Source organism: Pollicipes pollicipes, unplaced genomic scaffold (assembly GCF_011947565.3).
Source record: "Pollicipes pollicipes isolate AB1234 unplaced genomic scaffold, Ppol_2.1 Scaffold_5724;HRSCAF=6776_pilon_pilon_pilon, whole genome shotgun sequence".
NCBI classification, from domain to species: Eukaryota; Metazoa; Arthropoda; class Thecostraca; order Pollicipedomorpha; family Pollicipedidae; genus Pollicipes; species Pollicipes pollicipes.
Window position 1 is genome coordinate 49,785,996 of NW_023596746.1, and position 18,153 is coordinate 49,804,148.

The 18,153-nt window shown below is 55.7% G+C and overlaps 1 protein-coding gene across 1 annotated transcript in view; it reads left to right on the plus strand.

The window, feature by feature from the left end:
• S6kII (Ribosomal protein S6 kinase II) overlaps nt 1-18,153 on the plus strand; it is a gene marked incomplete in the record, with an annotated part of 223,434 nt that overhangs the window by 105,956 nt on the left and 99,325 nt on the right. Inside the window, 2 exon segments of the mRNA XM_037225913.1 lie at nt 1,488-1,607; nt 15,088-15,180. Of these exon segments, the coding sequence (XP_037081808.1) occupies nt 1,488-1,607; nt 15,088-15,180 (213 nt within the window).

Genomic DNA, 18,153 nt, shown 5'->3' on the forward strand with positions numbered 1-18,153 from the left:
GACGCCGGTCCGCCCGTGACGCCGGTCCACCCGTGACGCCGGCCCGCCCGTGACGCCGGTCCACCCGTGACGCCGGTCCACCCGTGACGCTGGTACGCCTGTGTCGTCGGTCCACCCGTGACGCCGGCCCGCCCGTGACGCCGGTCCGCCCGTGACGCCGGTCCACCCGTGACGCTGGTACGCCTGTGTCGTCCCCCACCCGTGACGCCGGCCCGCCCGTGACGCCGGTCCACCCGTGACGCCGGCCCGCCCGTGACGCCGGCCCGCCCGTGACGCCGGCCCGCCCGTGACGCCGGTCCGCCCGTGACGCCGGTCTACCCGTGACGCCGGCCCGCCCGTGACGCCGGTCCGCCCGTGACGCCGGTCCGCCCGTGACGCCGGTCCACCCGTGACGCCGGTCCACCCGTGACGCCGGTCCGCCCGTGACGCCGGTCCACCCGTGACCGCCGGTCCGCCCGTGACGCCGGTCCGCGTGACGCCGGTCCGCCCGTGACGCCGGTCCACCCGTGACGCCGGTCCACCCGTGACGCCGGTCCGCCCGTGACGCCGGTCCACCCGTGACGCCGGTCCGCCCGTGACGCCGGTCCGCCCGTGACGCCGGTCCACCCGTGACGCCGGTCCACCCGTGACGCCGGTCCGCCCGTGACGCCGGTCCACCCGTGACGCCGGTCCACCCGTGACGCCGGTCTACCCGTGACGCCGGCCCGCCCGTGACGCCGGTCCGCCCGTGACGCCGGTCCGCCCGTGACGCCGGTCCCCCCGTGACGCCGGTCCACCCGTGACGCCGGTCCGCCCGTGACGCCGGTCCACCCGTGACGCCGGTCCACCTGGACGCCGGTCCACCCGTGACGCCGGTCCGCCCGTGACGCCGCCCGCCCGTGACGCCGGTCCCCGTGACGCCGGTCCGCCCGTGACGCCGGCCCGCCCGTGACGCCGGTCCACCCGTGACGCCGGTCCGCCCGTGACGTCGGTCCGCCCGTGACGCCGGTCCGCCCGTGACGCCGGTCCACCCGTGACGCTGGTACGCCTGTGTCGTCGGTCCACCCGTGACGCTGGTCCACCCGTGACGCCGGTCCGCCCGTGACGCCGGTCCGCCCGTGACGCCGGTCCACCCGTGACGCTGGTACGCCTGTGTCGTCGGTCCGTATGACGTCTGCTCGATGGAATAGTGTGGCGCTGACCGAACCAACGCTCTGGTGGCGCTGACCGAACCAACGCTCTGGGGCTCCTGGTCCCCCCCCCCCCTCTGTCTCCCTGGCTGCAGTCTAACCGGTCCAGGTCGACGCATCTGAATTCCTGCAGCACTCGGCGTGCCGCGGTGTCTTCCCGTCCCTCCGGGTGTCCGCTATGCTTCTCCTCTGGCAGCCTTGGCTATGTTGTCGCTGTAGTGCGCCGCACGTGCCAGCGCCCATAGCGCTGCTGACAGCCGACGCGCGCCGCGCGGCGACACGCAGCCTCACGTCCAACCGCTGCGCCTTGTCCGACAGAAAATCAAGCCGAACAACATCAGCGACGAGTATGAGCTGCTGGAGGTGATCGGGCGCGGCAGCTTCTCCGTCTGCCGGCGCTGCATGCACCGCACCACGCGCACCGAGTACGCCGTCAAGGTGAGGCTCCAACTGCCGGCCGGCCGGCAGGACGGCAGGACGGCACGCCGGGAGCGAGGTCGGCACTGCACAGCAGCTCGGAGCTGGGCGCGGCCGAAGTGCAACACCAACAGCAGCCCAGTTGTGAAGAATAAAGATGTCGGGCGAAGTAAAACCAAAACAAAAAAAACCAACAAACAACAAAATAGCGCTGGTGGACGGAAAGCCGATGTTAACGAGTTCAGTTTTCAGTGGGCATCAGAAGCCACTTCTGCGCATTTTTGTGCAGCAGATGTTCGGATATATCACGTATTTTGGTGTATCATGTCTTTTAGAGCATGAATAACTGGGTAATATTGCATCAATGTTGTCTTGCAACCAGGCATTTCGGCAATTTTTCAAGTACAATTTTCAGTCCGTCCGGCTTCCAAAGAGGTTTTCTAGACTATAAGTGCATTACTATTATTTCATTGTCTTAGTAGGGTCAGGTCATGCGAGGTCAAGCGTGTTCAAACCTTGATATCTGTGATGAGATGGAACCGTTTGATGGTCTTGCGATACATACCTTATTGATGCGCATCTTACGTTCTCCGCTCTCTTACGCTCTCGTTCTCTCTTACGCATCCCTGTTCTCCCTATTGCTGGTTAGGGAGAACAGCATAGACTAGTAGATTGTTTAGCTCTTACTTTAGCTAGACGGGCCAGCGCGACAATTACCTTCTCCCCTTGGGCCTGACATGACATATAGCAGGTCAGATTTGGTGATATCCGCTTGTGTCTATCTGATAGGAGTTTTCTAGGAGCTATTCATATTCAGCGCTGTATTCCGCATGTTCGCAGCAAACTGCTTAGTTTTATGAAACAGGAGGGATTTCTTAAGTGGTAATACCATAAAATGGTAACCCTTTGGCCTGATATGATCCGCCAAACGTTACCTTTACCGTTTTGCCACATTCGGATACACTTAGCTGATTTTTATGTTGGTTTTGATCCGTATCCGTAAGTGGTAATACAGATAGCTAACAATAAAATGGTAGCCCTGTGACCTGATGTGATATATCAAAGGTCACATTTGCCGTTGTGCCGCATTTGGACGCACTTGCTGGTTTTGATCTTGATCTTAATCTCTATCTAGACTCATCTGAGCCAAGGTTCTGCCGGCGTGCCGTTCTGGTTGTGTGACGCTCAATGAGTGGTTGGGGAGCGGCTCACGGGATAGGCCGAATTTAGGTGCGTTGCTTACGCGCCTGCATTCCGAACCACCCACTCGTGGCGGGTGGGTTCGAATCTCCTAAGGCGCTCGCTATTTGAGTGATCTTTAGGCGCTGGCTATTCGACTTTTACCTGTGCGGCCTGCGGCCGGTGGCAGCGGCCGCGCTAATGACTCGGTAGCGTCAGTGTGCAGGACGTACCATGCTGAACATTGCGGCACGGATATTTTTGCTGACAAATTGTACCGTTGACCTGAAATTTCATGGGCGCATTGTGGGGCCACGCCTCGCGCAACAGGCACTGCTTAGCGTGAGCTGTGATCGCATACATTCGTCCGTTCAAAGGTCAGGACTAAATTCTTGAAAAGAAAATGTAATGAACCGTAAGTTGATAGTATGTATAGTTCGGGTACGTGTTTAGCAGCATAGCCATAAATCAACGGATGCGGTGTGTGAGTGGTAGTGTATTACGATAATCATCGCGTGGTTGAGAAATTGAATGTGTTGTGTTATTTTATGACCGGTTGTCGTGGATGATCGTGCGTTTTAAGTTTTGAATTGATAAAGGCCGGCAATCGAAGTATACTTCAGCGAAAGGGAACTGTTTTGTTTTATCGACAGAGTGAGCATAAAGCATGCGAACATCATCCTTGAGTAAATTTATATGAACGCAGTACTACTCGGTAGAAAAACCCCATAACATAATTTTATAAAGCGTTTCTTCCAACTAAGATCATATGGAATGAACACGCAATTTCATTGCGCCACTTTTGAAGTAAGGCAAACGGTGCATACACTGGCTGTAACATATATTAGTCAGTTAAGCCATACCTAAGCGGAGTGCTGCCAAAATGAATGCCATTAGAAGTAGACCTCGCTGCATTCCACAACATTGTTAGTGAACAGTTGAACGGCAAAAGTAAACGTCCCCAGCAGCCGATCCTTAGCTGGGTGAGTGCTGATGGGCCGCCTTTTAGCCTACCTACGGGTCACCGACAAATGGCTTGTCACTACTCGATGTATGAAAACACAATTGATCACACTATCGCAGGATGCATTGGGATGTGTTGTCTTACGTCTCTAATTTGAAACACCATTTCCATGCCCTCCAGTTTGCTTTTCCATTTGCGCATGATAAGACCCCCATTTATCTTTGTTTTTATGTTTAGTGTATAGGAACTGTGCCCTGAAGAGCGCATGCCCTGTTTGCAAAAAAGGTTTACAGTATTGCCATACATTTTCTCGCATGTCACGGTAAGAGTTAAGTTACTATATCGTAGCAGTTGGTCACTCCAGTATGGTATTGACAACCGCACTGTATAAAACAGCTTTAAAAATGTTAAGAAGGAAATTTCAACTTTGACTGCGCTGCTCAGACCACAATTCAGGCAAACCTCCAAGTGAAGAATGCGACGTAAGGCCGTTCACCAGTAACACGTGGCAGCTCGTGGTTGTCAAAATCAACAAAAATGGAACTTGCTCAAATGGATAGTTATTTTGTGTGCTTGACAATTCCGTTTCAACTTCTAACAAAGCATTTGAACAAACACAGGTGGTCTAAAAAGCACTTAGGACATAATGATTGCAAATTTAATGCAGTAAATCGCCACTAAACGTGTTGTAAATTTTCAATATGGTGGCTTTGAAGCAAATGTGTCCATTTCGGGTCACATTGCGAACATACAAATCATTGCCGGTGGGCCAACGTTTGGAAATGGAAGACTGAACTATTAAACAGCACAATGAAATAGCTAAAAAAAATACTGGAACTTGAACCTCACATCACTATTGTGGAGTCATTGTCTACAGATACGGTCAGTTAACAAATATGGTGAGCGAACGCTGCCCGTGGGTGAGCAAGTCGGCCTACCTGTGTTTAAAGTGGTCTGACCTTAGCCTAAGTGAATGGTGGTGGACCGTTTCGGCGCAGTTTGTGTTTAAAAGCGGCTGATCGCCCCCTGATTGTACTTGGCCTATAGAGCGAGCACCCGTTTGAAGCAGCGAGGCCATTTTGGGATTACACGGATCGGTTCCGGGCTCAGTAGTTCGAGCCGAGGCGTCGGACAGCAAGCCGTTTGGCGCTGGACGGGGAACGAGACCACTGCCCTCTGCTCTGCAATGATACTGGAGCGTGCTCATCCGTTGCGGTTTACGCCGGCTTGTTTCAGATCATCCGCTCCCGGGAGCCTCACGCCAGGCGTCCCTGAGCTGAGCGGGCCCTTTCCGTTTGCCGGCTCCCGCGTGGTATGCGGGTCCTGTGCGCGCTCAATTCGCCGGTGCCAAGCAAACACTCCTAACCGGAAGTGAAGGGGGCGGGGAGGGGGGGGGGGCGGCGTGTTGGCCGCTCTGCCAAACGCTGCGCGTGTCACCTCTCATACCTGTCGGCGCAACGTGCATAATTAACGCCGGTGCCGGAGTCCGGCCGCATCACTGCCGGCGGCCTCATTCACTAATGGCCGCTAATGGAGTCCATCCCGGCCGGACCGGCTCGCGCCCCTGGTGAAGTGTCGACTCCCACTCACCGCGACAGCGGCCGGCGGCTGGCTCGCGACTACCCGGTCGTCAGGCGCGCTGCCGCGGCAAGGTACCGCGACGGCCACCGGGGCAGGACGCCGCGACGGTCACAGCGGAGGGCGCCGCGACGGTCACCGCGGAGGGCGCCGCGACGGTCACCGCGGAGGGCGCCGCGACGGTCACCGCGGAGGGCGCCGCGACGGTCACCGCGGAGGGCGCCGCGACGGTCACCGCGGGGGGCGCCGCGACGGTCACCGCGGAGGGCGCCGCGACGGTCACCGCGGAGGGCGCCGCGACGTTCACCGCGGAGGGCGCCGCGACGGTCACGGCTGCCGCGCACCTGGCGTTGGCGGCCGCTGGAAGGGACGGTTATTCAGCTTTCAGGGTTGGATGTCCCCTGGTGAGGGGATGAACGTGCTGGCGGTTGGGCTCGCCTATGTCCCACTCGCCCAGACCTCCGGGTGTGTCGTAGGTGTGGGCGGTCCCCATCTCTTTAGCTAGCAGCTAGCTACGCACAGACGTGCGGTTTCCTGTATAGAGGGGTGTAGAGGCTGAAACCCGCCCCAGCTTTGAGGGAGGAGGTGGTCAAATTAACGGAGAATCTTTTTGCCTTACGCTGGGGGTAGGCTTACTTTTTTCCATTGTGAGCCCTCCCCCCCCCCCCCCCTCCTCCACCATACACAATTTATTCTGCGAAATTACGCCCCTGTCTGCCTGGTAAGTGGGCAAGCTTCTTCCATTTGCTTTAGTGTGATAATTACGTGGGATCAACGCAAAGGAATTCACTCCGCACTCACGAACCCGGATGCATTAGCATTAGACTCGTCTGCAAGCCGCTGCTTCCGGTCGATCAGCCAGCGAGCGCAACGCCGTTTCTGTTGCATGTTAGTGTGGGTTTAGCGCTGGCAGTTATCGGCCCGGAGAACCGTTTGAACCGGCGCCATGCCCGGCCGGCTTTGGCCGCTGGTGGCGCTGCCCCAGCGGACCGGCTCGGCGCGGCCCCGGCCGGTGTTGGCGGCACGTACCGCTCCGTATGCCGTCCGGGTGGCGCACGTTGTGAGCGCGGCGGCCGGTGACGGCCCGCTCTGGGCGGTCGCCGTGGCCACGCGCCCCCTCTGGCGTCATTATGCCCGCGTCCGGCGGCGAGCACCGCCGTGTCGATTCAGTGGCGGCTCCGCGGCCGTCGTCCGAAAAGGTCAACTTGTCGCAGCGCGGCGCCGGCGGCCCTCTTCCGAGCGCGAACCGCCCGCCGGCGCGCCCCGCCTGGCCCCAGGTGCGTTCAATGTGTTCAGAGCCATCGACCGCAGCGGTGTGTTTTGCCGAAATAGCGTACAGTACGCGTTACGCCGGGGCGGTGGGTTTCTGAGCAACGTGGGTTGTGACGAGGTGATTTCGTAGCGTTGTAGCCCCGTCTATGACGAACGGGGATTGGCAGTTTTGCAATCTGCTTAGTGAGTGCATTTTCGAATGACAACTGATGATTGATGTTCAGTAAGTCGCTCTTGGCCAAAAATATTCGGCCAATGCCTACCAGTGACGTGTCTGGTAGGCATTAGTCTGGTAGGTAGGCGTAACTCAAACGCAGGCTCCATCCATGTGCCGGTGACCCACTGCATTCAGATGTATCGATGGGTCGTCTTTGCCTTCGATTGCCGACGAACGGTATAGTACTGTGAAAGTGTTCGTAACAAAGATTTTCCGACTTGAGGGCGGGAGGGCCCGAGTAGTGAGACAAATCGTCTTAAGCTATTACGCTGATTTGTACGGACAAAATTTCCCCCGATGTATGTTACCGAGCCTGATCTCAGCCGGAAATCATTTCAGCGTCCTGATTTCAGCAATGGCTGCCAATGCGGTACTGAGGGAGGTAGTGCGTGTTAGCTTTGTGTCAAAAAGCATCATTGACACGTGTTGTAAACGTTCGTATTTGAAACAAATGAAATGGAAGACTGATATTTTTGTGTTTTTCACCACCTAATATCAATTGGACGCTGTGTTTTAACTATCCACGCTACTTATTTCAACTACATGTCGATTTATGACTGAATGGGTTTTGAAAAGTGAATAATTATAAACATTTATTGCATCCTATTTTTGCAAAGTTAATTTCAAACGCATTTTTCACAAGAACTCTGCCTAGAATAAGCAGATAATAAAAATAATAACGCAGGATATCGGTATTGGGCATTAGGTTAATCAGCACAAACACCAGCACGGTTGTCTGATCTGCGACAGGATGGTAAGTACACAACGTGAGAACATGGCTCAAATGACTCAATTAAACACTCCGCATGTTTTATGAACCATGAAAGCAAGTGTTCTTTGAAGTTCCTCATAGAAGTATGAACAATGGAGACATTTTCTTAGCCGCGAGCTGGGACGTCCGGCACTGTTCGGGTGATGAAGAAAGGCCTTCTGCAAAGGGTCTATTTGAGACAATTTTACTTCGTTCTGTAATTGATGTTCTATGAAAATTGATCTGACCTGTCTAGCCCGTATTCATGTTTGTCGGTGTTTTAAATAGAGGGCACACTCCAACGAAATGCCCGCTGCAAATCGTTTTCTTCTGTAGAACAGTCACATATTTCAAAAGACCACACCGCTAGACGCCCAACTTCAAAGAAATTATTAAAAACGGTCACGTATAATCTTCAGGCCGTCCCGTCCTGCTGAATTGTGTTTTAACCAGCTGACCAGCCAGCGGGGTCACGTGCCCCTCCCGGGGTACAGCGTTACGATCCGGTACGCGGCTGTGGCTCTCCCGGCAGCGGGGTCACGTGCCCCTCCCGAGGTACAGCGTTACGATCCGGTACGCGGCTGTGGCTCTCCCGACAGCGGGGTCACGGGCCCCTCCCGAGGTACAGCGTTACGATCCGCCGCCCGGCTGTGGCCCTCCCGGCAGCGGGGTCACTGCCCCTCCCGAGGTACAGCGTTACGATCCGGTACGCGGCTGTGGCTCTCCCGACAGCGGGGTCACGTGCCCCTCCCGAGGTACAGCGTTACGATCCGCCGCCCGGCTGTGGCTCTCCCGGCAGCGGGGTCACGTGCCTCTCTCGAGGTGCAGATGATGCATCCGCTGGTGTGTCGATAACGCACCTCAGCGACGACAGAAAATGTCTGCCATGGTACTTGGTGTCCGACCACAGTTTTTCCTGTATACGTATGATCGGAAGTGGACGACTACCCCACGCAGGAAAGTCCGCAGTTGCCGTGTGTCGGCCTACTCCATGCGTTTCCTGGCCCGTTGGTAGATTTGGCCGGGTTCATGGTACTGCTGTGGCACGCTGCTTTCCTGAGCTATTTTCCGAGAAAGATGTCATGAATAGCAACGGGACTGTTTTTATGTGTTTTTGATGTTTGCTTTGTTTGACAGGGAGCGTGCTTGAAACATGGTAGCTAACTTTCACCGCTCTCGAGCTCCAGCGTTGAAACCCTCCGCGGACTACTTTGTCAGCCCCTGTCAGGACAGACCCCTGTATATATATATATATATATATATATATATATATATATATATATATATATATATATATATATGTATATATATATGAATGTATGTATATATACATATATATGTATATGTGAATGTATGTATATATATATGTATATGTGAATGTATGTATATATATGCATATATATATATATATATATATATATATATATATATATATATATATACTATATAATATATATATATATCTCTCTCTCTCTCTCTCTCTCTCTCTCCTCTCTCTCTCTCTCTCTCTCTCTCTCTCTCTCTCTCTCTCTCTCTCTCTCTCTCTCTCTCTCTCTCTCTCTCTCTCTCTCTCTCTCTCTCTCTCTCTCTCTCTCTCTCTCTCTCTCTCTCTCTCTCTCTTCTCTCTCTCTCTCTCTCCTTCTCTCTCTCTCTCTCTCTCTCTCTCTCTCTCTCTCTCTCTCTCTTCTCTCTCTCTCTCTCTCTCTCTCTCTCTCTCTCTCTCTCTCTCTCTCTCTCTCTCTCTCTCTCTCTCTCTCTCTCTCTCTCTCTCTCTCTCTCTCTCTCTCTCTCTCTCTCTCTCTCTCTCTCTCTCTCTCTCTCTCTCTCTCTCTCTCTCTCTCTCTCTCTCTCTCTCTCTCTCTCTCTCTCTCTCTCTCTCTCTCTCTCTCTCTCTCTCTCTCTCTCTCTCTCTCTCTCTCTCTCTCTCTCTCTCTCTCTCTCTCTCTCTCTCTCCTCTCTCTCTCTCTCTCTCTCTCTCTCTCTCTCTCTCTCTCTCTCTCTCTCTCTCTCTCTCTCTCTCCTCTCTCTCTCTCTCTCTCTCTCTCTCTCTCTCTCTCTCTCTCTCTCTCTCCTCTCTCTCTCTCTCCTCTCTCTCTCTCTCTCTCTCTCTCTCTCTCTCTCTCTCTCTCTCTCTCTCTCTCTCTCTCTCTCTCTCTCTCTCTCTCTCTCTCTCTCTCTCTCTCTCTCTCTCTCTCTCTCTCTCTCTTCTCTCTCTCTCTCTCTCTCTCTCTCTCTCTCTCTCTCTCTCTCTCTCTCTCTCTCTCTCTCTCTCTCTCTCTCTCTCTCTCTCTCTCTCTCTCTCTCTCTCTCTCTCTCTCTCTCTCTCTCTCTCTCTCTCTCTCTCTCTCTCTCTCTCTCTCTCTCTCTCTCTCTCTCTCTCTCTCGCTCTCTCTTTGTGTGTGCGTGGGTGCGTGCGCGCGCGTGTGTGCTGTCACACACATTTCCGCTCGCGCCGCAAACCATCGGCGAGTGTTTTATTTGACCTTTCGACTTTGCTAGAAGCAAGGCGGCCGCTACGCATCTCTCAGAAAAGCAATCGTGCGAGTGCTTATCGCGGGCAGTTGCGGCTGGATTAGTTTTGTTACCACATGCCGCGCTTGATGCTCGGGGGCTCTCAGCGCTGTCTCGCATTGGGCCGCGAATGGGCGCCAGTGTCCTGTTGCCGCGCCGGCGCTCGGTGATGGGCTGGGCCGCCCGCTGTGGATACCGGGCTGGTGGCGGCCAGCGCCGAAGCTGCCGGCCGGCCCGGTCTGCCCCGGTCTGGCTGTCGGTCCGGAGCCAGCTCAGCACTGCGCTCATAATCAGCGCCGCTGAGCACCGGGGTGTCGCCGCCTGCAGCGCTGCTCTTCGGCGTACCCGATAGTCGTCATCTCGTTATGTGGGCTTAATCAGGAGAGCGGGCCGCTGCGCACTGCCGCCGCGCGCCGCCAGGCCGAGCCAATTAGCTCGCGTCAGCGCCGTCGACCCGCTCAGTGCCCTGACGGCGGCGTGTTGCCCGGCAACGGACGCAACAATTGGCACTTCCATTGCACGTAGTCTGCCTTCCGGCGGCGGGTGCTGCAGCCAGATTTCTGTGTGGTGGTGGGGGGGGGGGGGATGTACATGCATGGCGCGTGCAGTTTCGGCAATGGGGATTTCGTCCTTGTTCCATCGTGGAAATGCCCTGCATCGATTGAATTTTGTACTCTTCGCCGTTAAGCAACACAAATGAAGGGACTGAATTAGAAGAAAAAAATGGACGATCGGATATTCTTTCTGTGTTCACTTGTTCAGGAACAAGGGCGGGATTATGCAGAGGTTACATATATTCTAGCTTCTGTCTTGCCATGTTCCTACCTACCGAGCACCAAAACCGTGCACGCTGATACATACATCTGGATGGTGTCGCGTCAGGCATCGCGCTGATGAGAAGTACGTCATAACTGGCGCCGTGCTGCTGCGGGGCTGCCCTTTACTGTGCTGGAGGAGTCCCGACCCCATGCTGGATGTGAAGCTGGGCCGAGCCGTGTCTGCGACAAAAGAATAGGAGCAACTCTGCCCACTGGTACATAGCAGCCTCTGACGGTGGTACACAGCAGCCTCTGACGGTGGTACACAACAGCCTCCGACGTTGGTACGCAGCAGCCCCTGACGGTGGTACACAGCAGCCTCTGACGGTGGTACACAGCAGCCTCTGACGGTGGTTCACAGCAGCATCTGACGGTGGTTCACAGCAGCCTCTGACGGTGGTTCACAGCAGCCCCTTACGCATGTGCACGGCAGCCTTTGACGGTGGTACATGGCATCCCCGGACGGTGGTACACAACAGCCTCTGACGGTGGTACACAGCAGCCTCTGACGGTGGTACGCAGCAGCCCCTGACGGTGGTACACAGCAGCCTCTGACGGCGGTGCACAGCAGCCTCTGACGGTGGTTCACAGCAGCCCCTTACGGTGGTGCACAGCAGCCTTTGACGGTGGTACACGGCAGCCCCGGACGGTGGTACACAGCGGCCTCTGACGGTGGTACACAGCAGCCTCTGACGGTGGTACGCAGCAGCCCCTGATGGTGGTACACAGCAGCCTCTGAAGGCGGTGCACAGCGGACTCTGACGGTGGTTCACAGCAGCCCCTTACGATGACGCACAGCAGCCTTTGACGATGGTACACGGCAGCCCCGGACGGTGGTACACAGCAGCCTCTGACGGCGGTACATAGCAGCCTTTGACGCTGGTACACAGCAGCCCCTGAGGGCGGTATACGGCAGCCCCTGACGGGTTTTAAACAGCCCCTCTGGCGGCGATGCGCAGCCGCCGCCCACCATCAGTGTCTGAATGCTGCCTGCCGCCCTGTGACGAATGGCGGTACGAATGCGGCGCTGAATTTCGCCGACCTTGCATGGGATAAGATGAATTGTGGATCGGCGGACGTGATGGAGCGCCCACGGGGCCGCTCATATTCCGCGCCGTTCGTCTCCGCGACGGCCGCGTTGTGACGGTGTGGAGGAGCGCCCCCGCTCGCATGAGAAGCAGGTCAGGTGCAGAGGTCTGGCGCGCGCTGCCTCGAGCCGGCCGCCTGACGGTGTTGCCAGCTGACCATTTACGGAGGTGTAGGGTGTAATGGGAGCATTTGGCTTCACTGCGTCTCTTTTAGCACGTTCTTGTTTGCATGCAAACATGAAACAACCGGGAGTACGGGGTTCGATTCCCTGTGCTGCCCGCCCTTCCTGCCGGGGTGAGATGCAGCTCACGTCTCGCCGCAGCAGCTGAGTGCGGCGTAGAGCCACAGTAGCGGACGTGCGATCGTTCACCGAAAGGTGTTGTGAACAGCATGGGCTCTTATGTGAGGTGGAAGAGGGCAATATCGGCTTTAAAATTCAAGACAAATTAAGCTGTGTCGAATGTCAGCTTTATTTTTCAGTTATTTAGCCCTCTGCCCCGGCTCGGGTTGGCGCACGGGATGTTGGCTCGCCATAGTTCTGGAGTCATGGTCTGTGTATCTTATGATAATGAACGTTTGATAAGATGAGCACACCGGAATGGAACACATACTGTTTTGTATAGGGGGGGGGGGGGGGGGAGGGAGCGCGCGCAAGTAACGGTTAGAACAATTTTATGAGAGCAGTCGTGTAAAAGTGAGCTAGGAAAGCTTACCAAAACTCAAAACATTGGAGCCAGCATGTGTTATTTTGATATATGTCACAAAGAACTTGACTACATTTCACTGCGAAGACTGAGTATGGATTCTATGGTACCTTTCTGAACAGATGACGAACTTGTGTCCCGTCACTGGTTCATTCACGTGAAGTGGTTACGTTTTGAATATAGGTGGACATACACTCCATCAGGTCTTTTTCGTCGCCGGCGATAGCCGGATGGCCAAGATTGCGGGTGTCGCGTCTCATCCGGATTCGATTACCCTTCGGTGTTGAGGCCTAAGAAGCTAAAAGCTGGCACTGAGGTCCCTGTGCGCCAAAATGGCCACCGGCACACTAGCGCTCCATAAAAGTGCGCACGGCGACGTACGCCAGTCCCCCCCCGCCCCCCCCCCCCCCCGATGGCTCGCGCAGCTTAAGATGCTGCGTTGCTGAGAAGATACCAGGAAAGTTATGAAAAGGTTGTGGACCGGTGGTCAGGTATCTGAAATTCCGTGTCCGTGACCAGATTTGGGAAGCCTGTTGAGCGTTGAGGCTAATCGCAAGCGTATTTGAGCAGCTGTCCACACGTGTACTGTGCCCGATACATGTTCATAAACAAATTTTTGATCGCGGACGCTCCAGGACAGGCCGCACGCTTTGAGAATACAGTCCGACATTACCGTGTGTTTACCAACTGCACTTCACTTGCGCAATCTGTTCCACTGACGCACCCGGCCACCGTGTCACGTAAGCCATCACCAGCCCGAGCTGCTGGATGGAACTGCGTAATCCATCCTGACAGCATTGGATTTCAGCCTGAATCGCCTGGCCCGTTATTGGTTGGCGAGGCTCACATAATGTGCTGCGTTAACTGACGTCATCTGACGTGACAGCGTGAATCACCTGATCAAGTCGGCTCGTCGGTGGCTCAGATCACCCGATATTAAATCAAATCGCGGTCGACTCAAATCGAATCGCCTTCAAATAGCGTTTCTTCTGGTTCCGCGCGCCATGTTTGTCTCACAAACGCTGGCGATATACAGCGCAGCTCCCCACACTGCGTTGCGGCTGTCGTCTGCGGTGTCTTGAGGTGACGCCAACGACACGTGCGGTTAGTCTGCGGTGTCTTGAGGTGACGCCAACGACACGTGCGGTTAGTCTGCGGTGTCTTGAGGTGACGCCAACGACACGTGCGGTTAGTCTGCGGTGTCTTGAGGTGACGCCAACGACACGTGCGGTTAGTCTGCGGTGTCTTGAGGTGACGCCAACGACACGTGCGGTTAGTCTGCGGTGTCTTGAGGTGACGCCAACGACACGTGCGGTTAGTCTGCGGCGTCTTGAGGTGACGCCAACGACACGTGCGGTTAGTCTGCGGTGTCTTGAGGTGACGCCAACGACACGTGCGGTTAGTCTGCGGTGTCTTGAGGTCACGCCAACGACACGGCGCCGCCGCCGGCCCCCCCCCCCCCCCTCCCCATACACACACACCTCCGCGTTCGTGCGATGATGGCCCCCGTGTGTGCCGCATTACGGTGATGGGCTAATTGTGGCGAGGACGGCCGGAGCTGTCCGCTTGCCGCGCGCTGCCGTCGACCGATCAATACTCGACACATCCGGGCACTGGTTCCGACCCACCTCCGCTGCATGTTCATCGGGCGGCGGCGGCGGCGGCGGCGGCTGATGCTGATTCCCTCCGGGCCGGACCGGGCCGGACCTTCCGTCCCCCCCCTCGCCTCCCGCCGAGGGGCACGTCGCCGGCAACCGGTGGTCCGCGGTGGCCCCTTCTCCTGCCAGGCGCCGTCCCGTCTTCTGAAGACGCTGCCTTCCGTCCGCCGGCGCCAGTGGTGGCCGGTTGTTGCGGGCGGACGCCGTCCGCCTTTCCAGGCTCTGTGTTGGCGTTGACGTCTCTCAATTGGTCCCCAGTGACCGCCTCGCGCTTTCTCATCGGGGCGGTCGTGCTCAGATACCTGGAAGCGTTTCGATCCGACCTGTCTGTGTGCTGTTTTCAGCGGCTGGGCACCGCGAACGGCTGCCACTCTGAGTTGACGGTGTCATTGAGCTCGCCATTGTGGAGAAGTCGCCATTGTGGAGTGGAGCCGGCGCGCTAGCGCTAACGAGCTTCGTTCTGTCGCTGCCGCCCACCGCCGGCGGAGAGCTACTTCTGTTCTGCAGGGCTCAGCCCCGCCAGACGGCATCGAGCTGGGATGTCTCAGACGAATCACCTCCATGCGAATAAGCGTTGCAACCCATTTTCGTACTTCCATTCCTGGAGAGCTCATTTGCTCCCGGTAATCCCCATGGGAAAGCGTGCAAAGGAGGTCATGTGTGACTGTCGTATGGCTGCCGTCCGCCCCAACCCCGCCCCACCGCCCCGCCCCGCCCCGCCCGGCCGCCCCGACTGATGACGACATTGGCTCCGTTCCAGATCATCGACAAGAAGAACAAGGGCGACTGCCTGGAGGAGATCGAGATACTGCTGCGGTACGGCACGCACCCCAACATAATCACCCTGCGCGACGTGAGTAGCCTGTTGCACCGTCGCCGGCGGCGGCGGCGGCGGCGGCGGCGGCGGCTGCGCGCGCGGCACGTCCCCCGCCAGGGTAGGCCGGACACAGGGAGAGCGGCCGGCTTGCAGCCGAGTGAGACACTGACCTGTCCGATCTGCCATGCGAGCCGTGCGGCGGACAGACCGTTCGCTGTTACCGGGCGGGCCAATAGAGACGGCTAACTACGTGATTAGCGTTGGCAGTAATTGCGATGCGATGCGCCGACTTGTTACACTTCTGAACGCCGCTAACTCATAAATAGCTATTTAGTGGAAGTGCCCCGTTTCCGGTCTGTATGATTACATGGCCCGATTTAAAGGCAGCCAAGTTGCAGTTTCGCTCTGAGAAATGGCCTGTTGGGAGTGGCGGGCGGCGCCGGGCAGCGGTGGACGGCGGCGGCCGCCTGTGCTGTCGGACGCTGCTGACAGTAGTCTGAGTCCTGCCCGACTCTAAATCGGGCCGGACTCATGACATTTTGAGATTGCGACCTGAATTAGTTGATTGACTCCGCATATTAATCTAATTCACCCATGATTGGGCCAGTGTTAATGACCTGCCAACACGAACTCAGACTTGAACCGGAAAGAATGTCAGTGAGCAAGACTAAGTTGGGCTAAAGTTGGCGGCTCAGGAATCAGACTCAAATAAAAACCAATGGAGGCCTAACCCAGGCTGAAACAAAATGCGTGGACCGTAGTCATTTACTCGATGACGTATTTATGAGCCACACACTATACCAGGACTTGAGATCAGGCTGGATTAGGCTATTTTCGTTTTAGGTTGGATTGAGCTACGGCGCTTGGTCATTTGTATCTATGGTGCCGTCCATTCTGGACAATCTTATATGCACATATCTCTGTACCGTACAATTCCGTGAGGAACGTATGAGTTCTACTTCTGACTCAGACCCCGTCGCCGGCGGACCGACTCAGACACGTCCCTCGCGCGTGGACTCGACACAGACTCTGGGTGGGTTTATATACTGGGGTTCTGGCCCGGACTATGTTTTACGTGAAGGATAAGCTCATGGCTTTTCGACACAACCTTGAAATGCTGAGATTCTTTTGCATGGCTTTTAGTTCGAAGCCACGTGTGGTGACGACCTGACCCAGCCCTGTCCTGCCCTGCCCTGCCCTGCCCTGCCCTGCCCTGCCCTGCCCGACCTAAGCTAGGGGCGGGTGGGGGGCTGGAGATGCGTCCCTCTCAGCCGTGGCGGCAGCGGCGCGGGCGCAGCCAGTACTCAGTCGGCGCGGTGGCCGTGACCGGCCGGTGTGACTGCTGTGCAGGGTGACAGCAGGCAGTGGCGGCGCTCAGCCGTCGCTGCGGGAAATAAAAGGCATCTCATGAATGGAGAGGAGTGCAGGGCAGGGAGAACTAACCAGGCGAAACCGGACGCGAACGTTGTGAGCTGCTGGAGTATTCGACCTTTCATGTCTGGAAGCATCAAGTATTCATATCGGGCTGTACCACGTCTGTGCATGCAGGGACGCTTATTGCACAGGCCAGTTTGGCTTACCATTTGTTTAAGCGCTTCCCTTCCGTGTCTCCTTTTTATTTCTGCACTGTGGGACACATACGTGATCGGCATTTTTAAGTATAAGTCCTACACATAAAACTGTTCTCACAATTGAATCGGCAGGACGAGTTCGTCACGCATGGACTAAGGCAGAATGTGTGTGGTGGGCGGCCCGACGCGACCGCCACGGCTCCGGCACGCTGATATGTTTACAAAGGCCAGTGTGTTTGCAACCACTGATGACAGATTTAGGCGCCTTTCCGCAGAAAGGAGCGCAATTGTCTTATTGGCTTGTGCGCCACCATCGGTAGATATTTGTGTGAAGGCTGTTTTATCAGGTTAAGTTTGCCCGCACCTTTCCAATATTACAGACATTTCACCCCATGCGATTGACATGCGAATGGAAAAGTTTTAAATTGCGAAGAGGCTGAAGGGCATGGGTTGAAACAAGCTACAGATCTCGACGCCCTGGTGTCGCGGCTACATCGATTTTCCGATTCTATCGAGAACAACCTATTATCAGGGAGGAGAACACCACCGATAGTGTTAACAAATGAGTACGTCGATATGTGCAGATATTCCTCTTGTATGCATACCATGGATGCACTCGTCGCGGGCACTCCTACGGATTTTCTTATCTCAGCAACCTCAGCAACCTCAGCAACCTCAGCAACCTCAGCAATCAGATGAGAAGGTATAATATCAGCTGCACGGTGTACCTGCTTGCTGCTCATGTAGCGACTACAGATCGCCAACTTATCCCAGAACAATCCGGCCCAGACGTGCGCCAGTAACCGACCGGAAAGTGGGCAGTGCCACCTTTCTCGCGAACAAATCTTGAATGTCAGGCGTTCAGTCTGAGCTGAAGCAGGTTGCGCCTTGAAAACTACACGGGCGTACAACCCAGTTGACTGCGACCACTATCCACACAGAATACCTCCGGCTTCCTGCAATTGTATGGTGACGCTATGCTGCAAATCTATTAGTCATTGTTACTCAGGCATCTCGTCAAATGCGGTTTCTAGGCCGGATCCAACTTACGCCAGCCAGGTTTCAAACAATTGCCATTTGGGCAGCAGTGCGCTATTGCTACAACATTGGAATTTATCCGGTTCAGCTCCCTTAGGATGTGAACTTCCTACGCGTTCGTTGATTACGCAAATTTGATTACCCATTTGTACGGTTTGCTAAAAGCGCACCGGTCCCACCAGCTAAGCTTTTAGCAATTTGTACATCATTGTGAGTGACGGCTGCCACGGTCGAGGTCGCCTCACCATCATTCGCCGCGCAAGGCGCCTCAATGACTTTGATGATTGGGTAATAACGACAATTGATAAGCACTGTGCTGTAGCACTGCTATGTAGCACTGGTCTCATCATGTTCGTAAATACTGCTGTAGCGTTGATAAATGTGTAATTTCATGTTCCGG